Source organism: Musa acuminata, chromosome BXJ2-8 (assembly GCF_036884655.1).
Source record: "Musa acuminata AAA Group cultivar baxijiao chromosome BXJ2-8, Cavendish_Baxijiao_AAA, whole genome shotgun sequence".
In the NCBI taxonomy this organism is placed as follows: Eukaryota; Viridiplantae; Streptophyta; class Magnoliopsida; order Zingiberales; family Musaceae; genus Musa; species Musa acuminata.
The window spans coordinates 47,515,418-47,536,599 of record NC_088345.1 but is presented as its reverse complement, the minus strand read 5'-3'; the positions used below and the strand labels follow the sequence as shown (position 1 = coordinate 47,536,599).

The 21,182-nt window shown below is 36.0% G+C and overlaps 2 protein-coding genes across 3 annotated transcripts; one reads left to right on the top strand and one right to left on the bottom strand.

The window, feature by feature from the left end:
- Positions 1–394: 394 nt before the first annotated feature.
- Positions 395–9,865, top strand: LOC135619808 (hydroxyproline O-galactosyltransferase HPGT2-like). Of its 2 annotated transcripts, none has more exons than XM_065122160.1 (12): positions 395–682; positions 786–849; positions 943–992; positions 1,100–1,278; positions 1,727–1,787; positions 1,989–2,061; positions 3,219–3,342; positions 3,447–3,534; positions 5,815–5,865; positions 8,020–8,091; positions 9,015–9,280; positions 9,373–9,865. In XM_065122160.1, the coding sequence occupies exons 1-11, from the start codon at positions 498–500 to the stop codon at positions 9,130–9,132; spliced, it is 1,065 nt and encodes a 354-aa protein (XP_064978232.1). In that variant the 5' UTR covers positions 395–497; the 3' UTR covers positions 9,133–9,280; positions 9,373–9,865. The 2 variants fall into 2 exon arrangements, with proteins under 2 accessions (XP_064978232.1, XP_064978233.1); XM_065122161.1 differs by having other exon boundaries at positions 622–682; positions 786–859.
- A 657-nt stretch (positions 9,866–10,522) lies between these two features.
- Positions 10,523–20,399, bottom strand: LOC135619807 (calcium uptake protein, mitochondrial-like). Its single transcript, XM_065122158.1, has 8 exons — positions 19,986–20,399; positions 19,572–19,639; positions 17,695–17,918; positions 17,491–17,574; positions 14,319–14,532; positions 12,161–12,337; positions 11,965–12,084; positions 10,523–11,166 (listed from the first exon to the last, which is right to left on the bottom strand). The coding sequence occupies exons 1-8, from the start codon at positions 20,302–20,304 to the stop codon at positions 10,951–10,953; spliced, it is 1,422 nt and encodes a 473-aa protein (XP_064978230.1). The 5' UTR covers positions 20,305–20,399; the 3' UTR covers positions 10,523–10,950.
- Positions 20,400–21,182: the final 783 nt, after the last annotated feature.

The window sequence follows — 21,182 nt, the reverse complement described above, 5'->3', positions numbered from 1 at the left end:
TTAAATTAATTTTAATTCAGATAAAATAAAATAAATAAAAATAGTTAACTTTGGTTAATACTAAGGATATATATAGTTTTGCTCGGATCAGATAGATTGCTCATAAATTCAATAAAACTGATATTGAATCTAAATAAATAAATAATATACATAAAATAATATAAAAAATATATATTGTTTTGTCTGGCTAAGTAAATCATGCATGCTTTAATGTAATTTTATATCTTGATTACGTTTTAAATTGAATTAGAAAACAGTTAATCATGATTACAAAATTTGGTTAATTGGTATTTGATTTGCCAACCCGGTCCAAACGAACCCAGCCCAATTCGGCCCGATTGAAATCCAAAGGGGGTTCAAGTTCAAACCAAGTACAAGTTGCAGGCCTCGGACAACGAAGGCTGACCCAACTCCACCACCCGTCTCGGCTGCCGTTTCCCCGGGTCGGCCAAACCCAACCTACTCGCGGTCTCGTCTCAGTTCTCTGCAGGCGAACGATGGAGACTGGCGATCGCCTCCCGATCCGTGGCGGAGAGACGCTGGCGAGCGCCATGAAGCAGGAGCGGCGTTGGAGATCGCACCACCCCAAATCCTCCTCGTCTTCATCCGCTTCGCAATCGAGCAGAGCCCCCCTCGTCATGGGCTTCTTGTCTTGCCTCGCCTGGCTCTACGTCGCCGGCCGGTCCGTTCTTGTCTTCTCCGCAGCAGCTATTCGGCTTCCTTTTTCTTCGATCCAGTTGATCCGACGTGTTTTGGATTTCTTCTTCTTCTTCGTTTGAATTCAGATTGTGGCAAGACGCGGAGAACCGGTTGCTGTTGTCAGATCTGCTTCAGAAGAATTCCGGCCATGTATGCGTCGGTTGGTTTTCCGTCCTTGAGATCTGAGTAATTATGAACATAGAACAGAGATTTGATCTTCATCTTGATCTAAATATATTCCAGCTGCCGAAGGTCCTTACCGTCGAAGATAAACTGCTGAATCTTGGATGCAAGTAATTGATTCACCGATTTGATCTTTCAGTATTCTTCGTTTTCTTCTTCTTTTGAATGACTCTATTGTTGTGAAGCTAAATTTTTGAAATGTTCTGTCAATGTACAGAGAAATTGGGCGGAAGACAGTGGAGGCCGAGATGGACTTGACGTTGGCGAAGAGTCAGGGATATTTGAGGGGGAATGTGACTTCTTCCGAGAAGAAGCTTCTCGCAGTTGTTGGAGTTTATACAGGATTTGGGAGCCGCATCAAAAGGAACATATTCCGGGGTTCTTGGATGCCTAGAGGTTTGTTGTTGGAGTATTTCCATGAACTATTAGTATAGTTTTGCTTTTCTTCGATGTAATCGACAACTAAATCATTAGTGCCTTAAAGCCTTTTTAATGGATGGTTTCAATTGGATGCACTAACTGACAGGTTATTTAGTGTCTTTTACAACGTCGCGAAGCTTGTGACTGCTACTAGCATAAATAAGATAAAAAGCTATACATTCCATCATGGCTTGACATCCATATGCACTATTTATTTAATGAGCTCCACGTATCATGGTTTTAGGCGTTAAAGTTCCAATTGTTTTTTGGTGAAAGTATCTTTAAGGGTTGAAGCTTACTTTTCAATGCATACTATCTTGTAAGGACATGGATCTTGATGCTCACACAGCAGTGGCTAATATGAATTTTACAATTTAGTTTTCCGGTGTATATTTTAGTGAAGTACTATTTCATGCCTTTGCAGGCGATGCCTTGAGGAAGCTTGAGGAAAAGGGTGTTGTCATCCGATTTGTAATTGGTCGAAGGTCTTTTCCAAAGTTCTTAAGTTATAGATTTCCTTGATATGTTGATTGTTCTTCTGATTCTGATTTACAACCTTATGATTTTCTCTGGCAAGATGCTTAGGCTGTGAGTGATACTCGAGGTGCTCCTGTGTGTGTGTAGTCATGTTGTTCTGAAGATTTTGCTATATATCTTATTTTGCAACACAAACTTTCTATTTGCAGTGCTAATCGAGGTGATAGCTTAGACCGTAATATTGATGATGAAAATCGCCAGACAAAGGATTTCTTGATTCTTGTAAGTTATGATCTTTTGTTATGCTCATGAATGGATAATTTTGTAAAGGATACTTATGCAGGTTGATGTCGGAAACTGAAGTTCTTTCTTTTTGATAACGCTAATGCTCATGAATGAAGTATTTGAATATCTTCTCTAATTTAACAAATAACCTGTCTTCAGTTTCCATATATTCCTCTGTGTTATACTACCTTATATTCTTAACAACTCTTGACTAGAAAAGATTCTGTCATTATCACCTTTTGCTTTTTTATTAAGTTTGGCATGCATAATAATCTGTGTTTGAGAACAAAAAATTCAAAAATAACTTTTGTTGGTTTGGTGGTCAGTTATCAATCCGAATTATGGAACAATCTCACCTGGACCGCCTTGAATTATCCTGCACTTTGAGAATCGATTTGGTGGCAGGAATCTCGAGGGTCAGGTTCTTGCGCCTTTCCTGCAAATGGTTTGAGGTGGAACCTTAAGGGGTAGGAGAAGAAGAAGAAGAATATTATCTGTGGAACCTCTCTGTACCTTGTGGAACCCCTGTTTATAGATTGGGAAACATTATCTTAGTCATCCTTGATTCATAGAATATTTTTTGTTCTAATTTTTGGTGATGTGGCGAGATTGGCTGGATTGTTTTATCATTTTCTGACAGCTTGGTGCCTATGCGTCAACTCTCACCCAACAATTGGGTGGTGAACATTGATCATATCAACTTCAGTGACATATCTATGTGCTCTTATGCTTAATGTTGCAAAATGGTTTTGCTAAGATCATTTGTAGACTTGAGTAGTTACTATTACTAAAAATAAATTCATCTGCAGATTGGTTAACATAAACTTGAGTTTCTTATAAACTGGTTTATGCTTATCACAATAGTTGTTGTCTGACACGCATCAGTAACATTTGTAGCATAAATGGAATCGTTTTTTTTTTCAAAGGAATCTGGTTTGTGAATTATCCTACCAGATCTTTCTTTTCTGCTTCATAGACTACTATATTCACAACTAAATTACCGATGAATATAGAAAATCTACTATGTGAACTTCTGATAATTTATATATGGTAGTAATCTGACTACATTTTAGTGCATTACTCTCATTTTAGTTTTCTTAATTTACAATTGTCATTACTCTTATATCCATAAGGATATTTCATTTGTCTTTTAGGAAAGTCATGAGGAAGCTGCAGAAGAGTTGCCTAGAAAAGCTAAATTCTTCTTCAGCTCAGCAGTTGAATCATGGGATGCCGAGTTCTATGTTAAGGTTGATGATAATATTAATCTTGATCTAGGTAAGATATTATACTCCAATTTTATTTGATGATTAAAAATTCATATTTTTTTGCAATTAGTTTAAATGAACATTTTAATATTTGCTCCTGTTTGTGTCTATCAGATGGATTAATAGAGATTCTTGAAAAACGTCGTGGAGGCCATGGCTTGTACATGGGCTGCATGAAGTCTGGTGGTGTCATAAGTGAAGAGTATATTCTTCAACTTTTGAACAATATTATTGATGATATCTGTAAACTCTTCATATACTGCAAAAATTATGCTCCCCTTCAGTTTTAATGGACAATAACATATTTTGATGGCATTGTTAAATTGTTAACCTTATTGGTTTACTTTAGTGATCCAATATTTATTTTCTTTTATGATATTCCAGAATCCAGAAGACTGTAGCTTTATAGCTTCTTCTAATTACTAGAAAATTGGTTTTGGAAAGGCGTTGTGTGCATCAAGGACAGATAATTAATTATTAATAATATCTATAACACCATTGACACGGTTTTTTCAATCTGTAATATTTCCCTAATGACTTTTTTTTCTTTAGTTTGTAACCTAAGTAATTATTTTAATGCGAGAACAAGTGTATTACACAGACTGCTTGTTTAAAATTTTGTTTAATTTCATTAGGTGGTGAAACTCAACAAATCAATGTCCTTTTCAGTGATGACAACTCAGACTGAGAATATACATAAAAGATTAGATGTAATTCAAATTCCTTGAAATTTGTGTCAGGTACTATGTACCTACACTACTTCTTTGATTCATGCCAGATATCAAATATTTTTAGGACAACTCATGGACACTGTTTGGGAGCAGTTTATTTTTTTCATGAATGTTGATTTTTTTAGATACAATGAGGTGAATCTATAATTATACATTGTTTCGTGTTGTTGGTATTAAGCATCAGATCATGAGTTATGATCTTAGTTCATTCGTTATTATTAATTTTTATCTTCTGTACATTCTTGAAGTACTTCATAGCTTTAATTGTTTTATGTGCAAAGTACATGTAGTCAAAATGTATACCAAGGAAAAGAACTACAGAAATAAAGTTGTGTATATTGACTCAATCTCTATATGTCATGTCAATATCCAGTATCTGTATGCATTTTTCATAGCCTTAATCATTTGAGTTGCAAATTACATGTAGTCAGAGTGTTTAACAAGGAAAATAATTTAAAAAAAGTTATACATATCAGCATATTCCGTATGTGCTATTATTAATGTATCATTATTTTTATCCATGCTTTATAGCTTTAATTGTCTAATTTGTCAAGTACATGTGGTTAAAACTTGGCAAGGGTATGATCATGCTGTAATTGGTCTTGTTTCTGCCTAAGAATATATTAACTATTTTCAGTTGATGCTTAAAAATTTGTGTTCAATGTTTACTACAATCTTCATTTCAAAGGGAATTGAAATATGAAGCATGATCAATTCAAAATCAGAAACCCGTTGATCTGCAAGGCTACCTAAATCGCCTACTTCTTGTGTTCTAGTCAAAATCAGAATTCAGTTTTATGTTCATAATTGCAAAATAATAGTTCATCATTCAGATAAAAATCCTAGCAAGGCGAGCACTTGTAATCATAATTCAGAGTTGCAAAACCTTATGGACAGGGTACATTATTTGAATTAGCAAATTGACATGATTTACATTTGAGGATGTGTGATAAAATCCTCATTCATAATTTCGTAGTTGTAATTAGTAGTACATTTTCTCATGGTGACCTCATAATAACAAGGATTATGTAAATTCAAAAATTCAAGAGTAAAAGCTCTTATAATATGTTTGTATTTTGTAATGTAACTATATCTGTAGAACATGAGGTACCAGGGAATAATTGATGCTGTTAACATGATTGACCTATAGAATTGCATTTTTGGAAAGTGTTCAGGGACACTAGACTGGAGGAGAGGGAAAAGGATAAAGAGAGAATTAATAAATCTCAGTGGCAGAAAGAGGAAATCTTTAAAAAGAAAATGACAAAAGAAAGCATCTATCAATATGTTACTTATTTTGTGATAAATTCTGAAATTCTCCAATACTGTAATGCTATCAGTGCACTTGCTCTCATTTGACATTATCTTCCAGAATAACCACTAGCGAATATGTCAGTTGTTTAATTGAATTCATTATATATGAACATTTTTCCAACTCAATCATGCTAGAAGTTGAGTATTTGCAATATTGATTAACTTGTGCACATTGGCTTTTGTGCCATTGCATTCTTCTTAGTTTAGTTTTCATGTGCAATTCTCATGACAACTTGTGGATCATTCTTTACAAATCTCACTTCCTAAAGACTGTTAATGCAACAAATTTAGGCTACGTATATCTTTTTTTACTCACAAGCCTCTGTTAGAGTATGTCCGATAGAACTAAATTTGCATTTATTAGGGTAAATCAATCTCATCTTGAGCATGTAAAATTTCAATATATTTTTAACATTTGTCCATCTTTCTATATTCAGGGGAAGACAGTGGTATGAACCTGAGTGGTGGAAATTTGGAGAAGCAAAGTCGTAAGTGCATTTGTTATATCATTCTATTGCTATTTCAGCAAAACTTGGTTACATTCAAAGTTATTGCCTTTGTACTAAAAAATAATGTTTCAAAGTAATGATTTAATTATTGTTTTGATACTAGACTAGTATGATATTAATATTCTGGATGGCATGTTGGCTTATGTTGCCCAGTATCATTGGGGAAAAATAATTAAAAATAAATATCAATTTGGTAGTTTTTTATCAGCCCTTGATTGAAACAGTAAACATGGTTGATACGAATAGGAGTGACTGATATTGAAGCCTTGCTTTGAAGCGGGGAATCCAATTTCACTTTGACTGGTCCTTGTCGACTCATATACTGGTTCGAGCATGAACCTAGACCTTAGACCACCCATTTCCAGCATTTTGTTTCCTTTTTCTTAAAACAGCAGGGTTGTGTTTTTTAAAGACAGCAGGTGTTTTGTCTTAGTCCTCATGACTCACCATGAGCCTGTGTCGTCTTCATGCCATCGCCCTACCTCTGCTCAACTTGATGCGTGTCCGTGCATCACCTGCAGCCCACTACACCTTCATCTTCAGTAATTATCCTTCTCCTCTTTTATTTCTCTTCTTCCTTCCTCTTTATTCTTCTTCTTTCTTTCTTCCCCCTGCATTTTCCCTCCTCTAGCGGAATGGCACTGTGGTCCAATATGTTTCGGTATGCCTGCGTGTTTTGGACCTGTTCTGTCCAGATAATCGACCGATACACATTTGGTATCCAAAATTTCATTTTTTGCTTTGAAGTACTAAAATTTATAGCACATCCTATCTGTTCTGTCCAGATAATCGACTGATACACATTTGGTATCCAAAATTTCATTTTTTGCTTTGAAGTACTAAAATTTATAGTACATCCTATCCATTTGTATATATGAAATTTGAATTTATCAATGGATTTATGTTGAAGATGAAAGAAAGGTCTGGTTACCAAACTAAAGAAATTGAATTATTGTAGTTGGTTCGCAGAAAACATGGACATGCTCTTGCCATGGACATCATAATACAAGCTTTAGTCATAAACAACACCTTGTCATCAAATTGCAAATATTATTTGAAGCTTCAATCAGGTAAAAGGGTATATCTATATCTAGTGCATGAGGTTCCTGCCAATTGGAGAAAGAAGAAAGGGGGGGGGAGTGGGGGGGTGGGGGGGGTGTGTGGGTGGGAGGGGAGAGAGGGGTTGGTGTTTGTGGTTTAAGGCTAGCAAAATATCTGGTTAAACTAGCAAATTGTGGAATTTGTTTGCAGTGACATTCAAGGCCCTCTCTTCAGAATGTGGCTAATATAATATGATTACCTCAAGTCCTATACAGGCCTGAAAGCTTTTCGTTGAGGATTGGAACGATTAAAATAATATTTTTAATGAAGCCATGTGCTTAAACAACATAATAATTATTAAGTGTGTATTTTTCTCAGCAAGCACTCCTTGGTCTTTATGCTGTCTTCTCCTTTTTTCCATTCTACCCGTACACTCTTCCTTTTTTCTTTTCGAACTTTTGTGGGTGTTAGATGGGTCCAAATTAGCCAAGTTCAGTTGAGTTTGATTGATTTTAAGTTGATCCTCACTGATTTCTGTCTATAAGACGCAGAAATTCGGCAAATACCGGATTGGTCAGTGATGATACTGATATAGATCAAAGTATTGTTCAAGAGTCTAATTTCTGTAAAAAATCCAACAGGAAGTCAAGTCAAATTAGATAATCTATGAACTTCAAATAAATTGGTTGTACAATTTCCTCTTCGACGAAGAATCAGTTTTGTCCTTATCTTGGAACAAAAAAGTAACACAGTCTGTTTTCTTCTTCATTTCAACTTTCAAGTACTTCCTATCCTAATAGCTGAGTACCTTTATACTGTTTGCATTTTTTGCTTTTAACTCTTTGTTTATGCTATTGCTAATATATGCCAAATTTCTACCTGAAATAGTGAATAACTACTAATTCATTGAGTCAAATATTGTGGATAAGTCAACCACAGAACGTAAATATACAATTATGGCCTTTGCATGCTATTTCTTTTAGATTCACTAGGCAAAAAATTGAAGTTGTATTTTATGCAGCAATACAATTTCTTATCATAGTGCTTCTTTTATGGTATTAGCTTTCTATATGAATGCTTTTTGCTGCTCAGGTATTTCCGTCATGCTGCTGGTTCTCTTATTATATTATCAAATAATTTAGCTCGTTACATCAACATAAACAGGTGAGTTCATGGAATCAGTGACCTTTTCTTTTTCACTAGCTTAAATATTATTATTTTGTTCACTTGATATTACTTGGTGGACATCCTAGTTTCTTTGAAGCAATTCCTTTTATCTATAAGAACTTAAATTTCTAATTAAGGGAAAAATAGAGAATTGTACTTTTTATACTTGTATTGGCATATCTTCAGTTGCAGGAAGTTGTCTTATTATGTTCTTCTGTATGTTGAAAGCCTATATCTGCTTATTTAAGTGATCACAAGATTCATGTTGCAAGTGGAGAAGCTGCAGATTTAACAATGTATGTAAATTTGTTCACTAAAACTGATCATGTGTGGATCCCTAAATTTTGTTGGTATTTTATTGAAATTGTTGCTATGATTGTGCAAACTAGAAGTCATCATGCTTCATATTTTATCCATGTGTCATCATAAGCTGATCTTCAATTTATCGGTCGTGAGCTGGTTTAGAATGTTTCATTATTCAATGAATTATGTCAGTTGTATAAGACTTGGAGATAAGGTCGGCTGCCTTCTGGCTTCTGCTTTTCTGCTTGCACAATCACAATCAGAAGCTACCTCCATGTTGACGTTAGTCAGACTTTGATATTCTTGGTTTGTTCTTTGCATTAATTCTTACTCAGATTTGTTCTTTACATTGATCCTCCCTAGACTTGCATTGGCAGGAGCCTTGTGCATTGGTTGCGTCATTTTTCATTTTTGTTCTTTACATTTGTTGAAGTATGGATCTTATATAGGCAGTCACAAGTAGAATGAACTATAGGTCCACAATAGTGGAAGGACAAATGCTAATTTCTGCGAGTGTTTCATAATCCATGCAGACATCCCACATTGAACCTGTCCTGAAGTAGGATAAAAGCATTTATTTGAATGTAAAGTTGACTTTTAATCTCACCATCTTGCAGTGCATCTCTCCAGACATATGCTCATGATGATACATCAGTAGGTTCCTGGATAATTGGTCTTGACGCAACATATGTGGACGATGATCATCTTTGTAGTAGGATAAAAGCATTTATTTGAATGTAAAGTTGACTTTTAATCTCACCATCTTGCAGTGCATCTCTCCAGACATATGCTCATGATGATACATCAGTAGGTTCCTGGATAATTGGTCTTGACGCAACATATGTGGACGATGATCATCTTTGTTGTAGCAGTTCTAGACAAGGTAACTAATCTCAAGTCACATTTCAGCCCATTGTCTACAAAATGCTTAATGTTCTTAAGCTTGTTTGTTCATCATCTTGAACTCTTTACCAGAAAAAGTATGTTCCATGGCTTGAGGAGCAATGGAATCTCAGGTGTTGCAACCCAGCTTCGTGACTCTATACTTTCCTGGTTGTTTGTCGTGACACTATAGGAAGATCATTTTGACAATGGACTTTCTTAAAGCTCTCCCAATTCAGAAAGACTCGACATCGAGAAGCCCCGATTAAAGTGACCAATTGTCCCATCTTACAATGTACCACGACATCCATCACAAACTTTTCCTTTCACAGAAGCCTATCTATCCAAAGTTTCAGGAGCAGATGCAAGCTAAGGATCGAGCGAACTAATGCTTGTGATAGTTGCTGGTCTATTACATATGCTTCTTTACATGATTAGGCATTCCTAATTTTTGCTGTAGAGATTCGAGTGATATCATTGTTTGGTACTCTGTTATTGAATGATAAGAAAAAACATATGAAGTCTTGTGCCGTTCTTTTGTTTTGATTGGTGCACTTTATAGAAATAAAAGTATAAATTACTTGTAGACTGAGTGGACCTGAATGAAGTTTGATCCTTTCAATGTTGCTTGCTTCTCAACACTTTTGTCGAGCACATTTGTCAACATAACATGCATGATTAAGCTTCACATTTGTCAACATAACATGTACGATTAAGTTTCTTTCAGCTGGTCTTTGTAGAGCACAGGGGTCAGGATTAACTTCATCCTGTAAAGGTCAAACTATTAATTTATTGTTTCTTCATAGTGAAGAAGAAGACAGCATCAAGTCAAAGGCAGGATGGTGGATTTTGATAGTATCTTGTGTTTGATGGCATTTCAAATACTCAAAAGTATTACAACAACGAAATACCAGTAGAGGATCATATTGACAAGTGCCAAATAATATTTAATTTATCATTGTATTGAATTTCTTGGTGACATTTGGTCAGTATTAAATCCTCCCTTATCAAACAAAGGATAATGTTAATAATTATGTGAGTTGCCAAACAAGAAACTAATCTTCCTGTATCGAAACATCTGTGCCCATCACACAGGCAATTGGATTACAACAAGATGGAATTTACGTTTCTCTTCCATCTTTGCCGAAGAAGGCTCCAGGAAAGTGCTTGCGAACAAGCTGGGTTGGATCACAAAACCTCACTAAGACATCTGAACTTTGGTTGATGCAATCATCCGAAGGCATGATTTCCAACAGCAATCTCATTGACTAAAAGACTTATCAACAATTACTGTCATCAACAGAAATTTGCACATAAAATTGCCAGCAAAATATCCATGCCAATTTTATGTGCAATGAGTCCAACTCATTACATAATTGACAGCAGTCTGACGACATTAACAAATTTATGTGCAATGAGTTAAGGAACTAAGAAAAATAACAAATTTATGTGCAAATCATATATTCTATTTAAGGAAATCTAAGGAACATCAAAAGGGATCAAGAAATCTAGTCTCCTCGATTCCGATGACAACCTTACACATTATCGACATGACACAATATGCAACACACACACGAGAGGAAGGAATCGTGTCTATCCAAATATTTCTTCCCCATTAATAAAGTCAGTCGCTCTGACCACTGCATCCCCCTTGTGTTCACGGGTCTGCTTTTAACCAAATAGTTGTGACAAGGAGCAGTGCCTTCTGCAGTGCAGCCAGCATGATAAGAGCCCCATGATGCCTGTTGAGCTAGGCTCGCGAATATCAGTTTCTCGTCGTTGCACGGCTCTTAAGAACTCCTCCGAGCTTAAGCTCCCATCGCGATTTGTGTCAAAGATGTGGAAGATGATCTCAACCACGTTTTCAGTCAAAGAGACACCACAAACCTATCACCACGCAGGCAGCTGCTTTAATTTCATATTTGACAAGTCTCATCCAATATAAAGAAAAAAATATCCAATTGATACCATATTCTAAATGAGCTCATTCATCAGCACTCAGGAAAACCAGAAGCATATATCGTAACAACCAAAAACTTATTGCTGGTCATATGTAATGAGTCCAAGAAAAGATATAGATAGTTCAGGCAAACAGTCAAAAAAATAAATGGAGGAATGGATTGTTGATAGACTAAGAATTAGTTAAATAGACTAATATCCATATCCCAACTTTATCAACAAGTGGACACAAAAGGGAATCCTGATATTACAAATAGCAAGATTTGCTCTGAACAAAAGGCCATGTTTCAGTTGCACAAGACTTTGTTTAAAGACAGCAAGCATATCTACAAGTAATATCCATGTATTCTTATTTTGTATAACATATAGATAAATCATATCATCAGATATGCATAGTGAATACACAGATGATTCACAATAAAAATGCAAATCGTAATAGTTCCGGTAATACATTTAAAGATTAGACTAAAATAGAAATACAAAAGTTATGTCAGATGAACAAAATTCACATAGAAGGGCACCAACATTTTGAAAGCCACCAGTGTCATATACATTACCTGTACAATGATCCAATGTATTTTGTTTTTACCCGAAACATAATTCATATAGAATGGCATCACATTTACCACAAGGCTCACACTTTTCCTACCGGCTGAAAAACCAGCTAATAATCTTCAACAATTAGAAACTAAAAGAAGTACACAAAGATAAAAGAGTTGATCTTACATGGGATGCTGCTCGTATAAAGTCCTGCTTTGTCAACAAGCCATTCACTTCCCCGTAACTAAAGATAGCTAGAGTCAAGGGTTTCAATCTTTTACGTAGTTCTGCAAAAGCCTTGAATTCCTGGACATTGAGAAATTTTGAGGTTAACAAGAAGATCAAGAGGCTAAGATCTGAAGGAGTACAAGAATAGTCTTACCTCAAAGGTAATACGAATATCTCTCACAGAAGGGTTATTATCCAATTCATCCACTTGATCTAGTAACTTGTTTATATGGTTCATGTCTGCTGAAGCAACCATTGATAGTGCAAAATCCTTAGCTGAAATAGTTCCCCTTGACTTGAAGTCATAATGTGCAAATTCCAAATGCACAATCTGAACAGCGTAAATTTTATAAGAAGCAAAAGGCAGTAGCCGACAATTATAATTAATCTTTATAAATTTGTAAAGTGAATGATAAATGATATTCAAGTTCAGAAACCAGTTAACCATTTACAAAAGAAAGTAAAATGTTTGTGATATGTATCCAAATGCTATGTACAGGCAACTTTTTTTGGAAGTATCATTAAAGCCCTTCATGAGCCATGTAGATGAATCCAAACCTAGAATATTGATAAAATCATTATGTACCAATGGTTGTGATGATACTTCAAGCTACAATACTAAAATATTAGACCAAAAACTAAAAAAACTAACAGTGAGTACATAATAAATATGCAAGCAGATGTAACAACGAGCCTGGACACGTATCTTAATAACTGACATCAAAATTTCTAGAATTAACAATATTGAATTTAAATAATTTTATACTCTTCAAGATTTAGATTCTAAAATTTTAAACTAATATAACGACCTAAACAGGTTATGGCTCTTCATAAAACATAGCCAAAACACTTTCAGTATTAAAAATCCTGGTAACAAAAGAAAAGTGAGAATGAGACTAGACCTTCAAACTTCCAAACCCATCCACACCTCTTTCTATCCTAGGCAAATCTTGGAAGACTAGTCCATCACTAAAACGAGACAACAAGGCTCAGGACCTAGAATATCTCAGAAACCAACAGTTTAATCATTTATTATGTTGCACACATATTGAATACTTTAACAAGAACTAGTGATAGCAAAACACAGAAGCTAAGAAAATATTATGAATATGGATTTATAAAAGATGTAAATCTTGATTTATTAATTCCAAAAAGTGCTGGTATACTGAAACCCTCAAGAGATCAAAGATCAGGTAGAATCTGTGGAACAAGCCGGGGGAAGGGGGTGAACGACTTCAATTGTAATCAGACAGGAATCTGTTCAGGCCTTGATCCAGATATCCAGCATAATTCCAATCCCAAATTCTGATTCCAAGCCTAAACCCATGATAAGTTTTGAATCGTAATCGATAGCAGTAACTTTTAGGAGTTGGCTTTTGCAAATTAATCCAAGTAATATGTTCAAAATAAGTATCCAAAAGATCCAATTCTTTATGAATTGCCTTGTCACACATGCCAATCTGCAATGACAAGCACTTGCATGCCTGAAGGCACGAACATAAGGCTTGAGTTGAATGAAGTCTCCATAGTCCATACTATACCATCCGAGTTGAATAGGAGACTACATGACATTGGATCACATTGCAAGAAGCAGTAAGTAGAAAGAAGCCATATTGAATAGAGAAGACGGTTCCTTCTGTTAGAAGCTCAAGCAAAAATTCTTGTGAATCTGTCGTAGAATGATCATTATGAGAAATGTCTTAACTTCTATGAAACTGTCTCCTGATTTAGATTCTTGACTTAAGTTCTCAATATGACCCTTTGGTGCAAAAAGTTCTGGTTGGACCGTTCTAGAAGGCTCAGCCAAAGGGTGAGATTGTCCAAGGCGAGTTTCTCCTGACTCGGACACTGATGCAAAATCCTGATTAGTAATGACATTATGCAGCCAGCTGTCTAAACTAGATCTACTACCACTCTAAATGTGAGATTAAATGGTTGAATTAATTTCATAAGAAAGCAGTTAATCCAATCAATCTTGCTTTCACTTCCTACTTTTAGCCATACAAGAAACAACAGCCACAAAAATAACCTAAGACAGAGTTTGAAATTAATATTCTACTATGATGGTTCTCTCTTTGTTGCTACCCCATTAACCTCCACACTCATTCGGCTAATGAGCTTATCTACTAACATTTTATGCATTAAAAGCATCTGGTCAAATGATAGCTTGAGATAATAGGACAACCATTTACTAAAATATAAGGATTAGTATTACAATTTTAGGTAGCTATATGTATAAGACACTCAAATGGAAGAGAAAACCACAGAAAGGTCATAATTATGAATTCAGATCAATGAGTGGCATGAAGTACCTCATCATGTAAGTCCCTAAGAAATTGAACAAATGTATCATGTTGGAGGCAGCCTGTCCCATCCTTGCCAAAGAAAGATTGCAGCAGACCACCATTCTCAATAAAGCCACCAACTTTTAGACCAAAGCGAAGGCCATTACTATGAGAAACCCCTTGTCTATTATAAGAATGCATAAATCCTATCACTTTCATAAACTCTTCTCTTTTTATCTCTCTGGAAAAAAAGATATAAAAAGCCATTAGCATCCATGTACAAGCACCAAGAAACTTAATTAAATTGTTCATACCCTTCTTGTAACAACAACTAGATCATTAGCAGCAATTGCACAGCTCAGAAAGAGCAGCGTTATTTGGATGCAAATGAATTTAAACACATGCAATTGATCCAAATATAAACATGGTAATAAAAAATATATAGATAAATAATACAGCAAAAGAATTGCAAATGGAGTACTATCAAATGTGATTAAATAATAAGACTCAGTATCAGAATAAGAAAATAATATGAATCCAGATAGAAAGATGATAATGTTTCCATAAGTTAAGACTGTTTGCAAGCTAAAACAATTTATCTGACCGATGAAGATATTTTTCCCTTGAGAATAACAAGAAACAGTCACAAAATCATTATAACAGAGAATGTGGCATAGTGTATGAGGCTCTTGCCAGTGAGGATAAGGGATGGTCAACATAAGAAGCATTAACTCCCCAAGTAGGTCTTAACTCTATGGGTTAGGGAGACTTTGGTGACTCAACCCCTAGTCACACGTGGCAAAGCGCAATCTAAACAATATTATCAAGCCATGTACCCTACAACGATCACCTAAAATTGATATGAAGGATTTTTTATCAGAAATTTTAAAAAGTAGGACAAGCTACTAAATTGCCAACTAATGAAATACTTCAGATCTATCTTTGTTTCATCATTTAACCACAAGGAAATGCTGAGGTTGCAGAATTTTCTACTGACCATTCAATTCAGATTGGCCAGTGAAGTCAGAATAAGGCTTCCTCTCAGTATGAAGCAAAGCTTAAAAGTGTACAAAAACTTCGAAGTAGTCAATGGATTACCTTAATTTTTATGTAGTCAACGTTTCAAAGGCTTAAAAACAGGCCCTTTCCTGCTATAAAAAAAATAACAATAGCTTTCTGAATCTGATGTGAATTACAGTTATTGTAAAATTTTTTAAAATTACCTAGTAAATCAAGCACATAAAAGGTTACAGCTATATATGAAACTTTACTCTTTTCTAAATTGAGAATACATTCCAAAACATCGGTTTCTACCATGGTTTTTAATACTGTACCATACGGCTCGGTATGGGTGGTATATACTGGTCCGATAAAGGATTGGTATGGGTGGTACATCAATACACCTTAGTGTCCCGTGTGTCGATACACTCGGTATAACTCGGTACATATCGTACCGACAGCTGATCGGTACATTGGTATAGTATGGTATTCAGAACTTTGGTTTCTATGCCATATGCCAACAACGGACTCGCTCTAGGATGGCAAGGACACATCACAACACTTTTAGCTCTAAACACAAAGATCATAGTCAGGCAAATATATATATATATATATATATATATATATATATATATATATATATATATATCAAGGTTCACAATTTCGTATCATACCAACATATCAAGTTTTGCTCGGTACAGTACGATATGAGCGTATCGAGCAGTACGCTAGGTTGTACAGCTTGGTACGTGTATATATATAATATAAAAAATATAAAAATCAATATATAAAAAATAAAAAAATAAAAAAGGAGGCGTATGTTGCCTCGACGACGTCACCTCCTTTTCTTCTCGTCGCATCAGACAAGGAGAAGAACATGACCTTCTCCTCATATGCGGCATTCGGCGAAGACGTCGAAGGCTGCAGACATCTCCGACCTTTGGCGAAGAATGCGACGAAGAAGCCGAGTCGTCGCCTCTCCGTTACCTCCTGGATCTGGATCATCGAGGGAGGGCGGCACCGGATCAGGAAGCGTCAAGGTTCTCCCGATTCTCCCTCTTCTTCTCCCTCTTCTCCCTCAAGGTTTCTTCTTCCCTTGTCGCAACCAGGTAGATACCGCTCGGTAGTGCGTGGCAACGGTCGAAATCAATCGTTATCGACCTATTTCAGGCGGTAATGATGGAATGAAACCAAAATCCTTTATCGGGGATTACCACCCGATACAGCCCCATATCGTTCGATACAAGGATAGATCAACGATACTGCCCGGTACGGGTGGTTTCATTCGAAACTAAAATCCTTTATCGGGGATTTTGACTCCCTCAAGGTTTCTTCTTCCCTTGTCGCAACCAGGTAGATACCGCTCGGTAGTCCGTGGCAACGGTCGAAATCAATCGTTATCGACCTATTTCAGGCGGTAACGATAGAATGAAACCAAAATCCTTTATCGGGGATTACCACCCGATACAGCCCCATATCGTTCGATACAAGGATAGATCAACGATACTGCCCGGTACGGGTGGTTTCATTCGAAACTAAAATCCTTTATCGGGGATTTTGACTCCCTCAAGGTTTCTTCTTCCCTTGTCGCAACCAGGTAGATACCGCTCGGTAGTGCGTGGCAACGGTCGAAATCAATCGTTATCGACCTATTTCAGGCGGTAACGATAGAATGAAACCAAAATCCTTTATCGGGGATTACCACCCGATACAGCCCCATATCGTTCGATACAAGGATAGATCAACGATACTGCCCGGTACGGGTGGTTTCATTCGAAACTAAAATCCTTTATCGGGGATTTTGACATATGTGTGTGTGTGTGTGTGTGTGTGTGACCTCATTAAATGCTGGCTCAATGGCAGGGTCATTCGTCGAAGATAAGAGTACATCAAACCCATATGAATTCTTACCATGAGCATATTCTATCCATTGGGCAAATATAGGATATAAGTTTGATCAAGATTTTTTCTCTACAGTACCAAAAGCAAGCATGGCATTGTTATGAATATAAAGGCCCAAGGTATATATTCAGCACAACATGTTCCAGCTTGGCTATGCTTGTTTCAAAGTCTTTGTTTTTCTTGAGGAACCACAGGAAAGAGTTTCATTAATGATGCAAATAAAATGGTTAACAAGCAAGGGGGAACAATTTCTGCAAAAGAAAGGAACAAAACTTCATGCACGAGGAACAAAACCTACCCATTATTGTCAAGATCAAACATTTTGAAAGCCACACTGAAGCTTGATTCAGGAATGCTAAGCAAGGTCACAAAGAATATGTACCTGGTAACAAGGCAAAATGTAGGTTGAGAAACAACAAAACTGCCCTGTGCTAAAAACGAGCTTGAAGAAATAAATGGATAAAAAGGAAAAAAAAAAAAAACACAGACGTCTTTGACTTACTCTGGGAAGGATATTAGTCCATCACTATCAGTATCAAAAAGCATAAAAAAGGAAGATGGCGCGCAATGCAATTCCCCAGGAACACGCTCCCCTCTCAAATATCCTTCTCTAACAATATTGGATTCTGATGGAGGAAAAACAGTAACAACTGCTCGCATAAAATCTGCAGGTGTCATACATATTTCTCCTTTTGTGTTCTTAGATGTTGCAAAATATTTGAAAATCTATAAAGAAAACATGGAAAACAAGTCAAGTTTAAAACATACTACTGAATTGTATTACATTATAATACCATATAAAAACAGTAAGGCAAAACCAAATATAGAATAGAAGAAAATAAGGACTAAATAGAGAAATTTGGATTCTGGTAATTTGTACATATCTACGTATCAACAAGCACTAAGTTTGGAAATGAATGTACATGAAGACTAACATCAGATGCTAACAAATATACATGTGTACTTCTAAGAAGTAAACCTATTGTGTTATGGAGCTACTGCATAGCAGGAACAAAATTTTCTCCACTGAAAATTGTTTCCTTTTGCCTAGATGATGCAACAAAAGACATTTAATCCATAAAGGAGTTTATCTTCACTGACTTTGTGTTGGAGAAAAACATTAATTTTGAGTTTTTACAGAGAAAAAAATCATCCAGTGATTGCTTAAAAGTCATACAACGAAAACACTCCTACCATTTTGGAGTACAGTACTCTGAAGTTGTTCCAGAAACAATAACAAAATTCAACTTTTATGTGTACACTGTACAATATATACATGATTGATTACTGGTATTTGTGATGAAATAGTGATTTTTATGGGAAAAATATGAGCGAACTACATACCTGAGAACATTGAGGGTTTCGGTCAGTTGCTTAACTGATTTGAACTAGTTATGGATGAGTAATTGGTAATATAGCAATCATTAGATGGTGTATTAAGAAAATCTGTTATGTCGAGTACTTGATAATTCTTCATATCTTAGTCGAGTCAATCACATGGGTATCTACACCAACCGCAGCTGAAATAGTATAAACACTAAACTTCAAGTTGCATCCCTATTGGGATATTAGCTGATCAAAACCCCTCACTTCTCTGTTTCATTTCCTTCAGAAAAAGCCTAATTGACTTGATGCTAATGATGATCTGCCGGGGAATGGAGCTCAACTCCAAATCCCAACAGTTAACTTTGCATACCAATAAGAATATTATCTTTTTGACACACCTCAACTTTAGGATTTCTATTGCACTGTTAACAGATGCAACAACTGGATTGCTGGTTCAAAGGTACATTACCTGTTTAGAACACTAAACTTTTGCATTTCAATTGCACTGTTAACAGATGCAACAGCTTGTTTGCTGGTTTTCCAGGTTCCTCTAGTTTGGATGGGGGTTAGAAGTGCTAGCATCTACAAGCTTTGGCCCAACTTAGATGTACCATTATGTTCCAGCTGGACTACCATGTTTTTAGGCCCTCGATAGCTGGTGATCAGTTCTTGAAAAATAATGTAATGGCCACCTAAGTTCTATTATGGGCCTAACCAGACCATATAAAAGAAGAAAAGAATGCTGATCCTTTACTTGCAACAAATAAAGTATATTTGACACTACATGAATCCCAGTAGAGAGTAACAAGCGGAGTGTTATCTATGGAAACCTAAATTGGATGTTTCAACCACACACGCCTGTCTGATAAACATCAGATGACACTGCAGTTTGAGAAGAATAATTTCTAACCAGAAAGATCATTTCACCATGTCAAGAAGGATACATTGAAATGGCTATTAGTTATACTTAACAAAGACGTGAATCTATAATAAGGAAAAGGACAAATCTTGCAAAATAGTTGAGCAAAATATGGATATTTCTCGACAGAATACCTTTTCAGGAGAACTTCGCAATCTTATCCGTTTCTCATAGTTGAAGAACACCCTTCTACGATATGAATCTGCACAAAATAAACAGACAAACACTAAGTCTAATATAAATATCAACAAAAATTATGCATAAAAGGTTTCCTATATCCGAAGTCATTTTGTGGATGAGGCAGCAAGCAAGAGTGATACTAATTCGTTTATATTTCCGATATTGCAATCGCAGCACATTAGTGATCCAAGCAATACTAATAATAGTGCAGAGCGAATCATCTGATTTAGTATGCATCTCATCTGAGTTCATTCGCATACTTGGCGGATCCGATTCAGGTACGATACGCACCCGATCTGGACCGGTATCATCCAAGCTGATCAGAGTAATTGGGATCGTTTAACGTACACAAACAGTCAAAGACTGACCTGGTAACAGAAACTTGGGCTTCTTTTCTATCTTCGCATCATTTGACACGATCCGAAGGTCGGGCTCCTTCTGCGCCAAATCGGAGTCGGCGAAGTAAAGGGAAGAACCGGGGAAATATGAGGATGAAGAAACCAACCAGAGTCCAAGCCCCGATGCACCGACGGCCAATACCCCCACGACCGCGCTCCCGATTGCCCCGAGATCACGATCGGACGGTCCGCGCCCCTTCTCAGCCGCTGCGAAGCTGCCGAACCGCGCGTACGTGCTCCGACTTCGGATCGCCGATCTACGCAGGGTCGAAACAAGGAGAAGCCACATCGACGTTCTCTACGAAGGACGAGGACGACAGAGAGCGAGAGCGACCGACCGAGAGAACAAGACGAGCGAGAGAGAGAGAGAGAGAAGCGGCGAGGTGTCGCAGAATCGAGGAAGTGGTTTATTTATATTTTAGTTGTATTTATTTATTTAGATAATCAGCCTAAAAAGGCCTTTACTAATTAGTTTTTATCATTTTTATCATATGTATTTACGTTTTTTTTTTATAAATATCAGTTTTATCCTTAAATTCCTTTTTTGTTTCTCGAGTCAGCCCCTTCTTCTCCCCCTCGCTTCGTCACTTTCTTTTGAACCTCCGGATTAATTATAAACTATCTTTAATATTTTAATTTTTATATTTTAAAAAATTATATTAATATTCTTATAGTTATGAAAGAAAAATATATATATTCATTTACCTAACATCATCGATTTTATCAGTTTTACCCTCAAATTCCTTTTCTGTTTCTCAAGTCAGCCCCTCCTTCTCCCCTTTCCTCCATCACTTTCTCTTTGAACCTCCAGATTAATTATAAACTATCTTTAATACTTTAATTTTTATATTTTAAAAAATTATATTAATATTCTTATAGTTATGAAAGAAAAATATATATATCCATTTACCCTAACATCATCGATTTTATTAGTTTTACCCTCAAATTCCTTTTTTGTTTCTCAAGTCAGCCCCTCCTTCTCCCCCTCCCTTCGTCACTTTCTCTTTGAACCTCCGGATTAATTATAAACTATCTTTAATATTTTAATTTCTATATTTTAAAAAATTATATTAATATTCTTATAGTCATGAAAGAAAAATATATATCCATTTACCATAACATTATCGATTTTATCAATTTTACCCTCAAATTCCTTTTCTGTTTCTC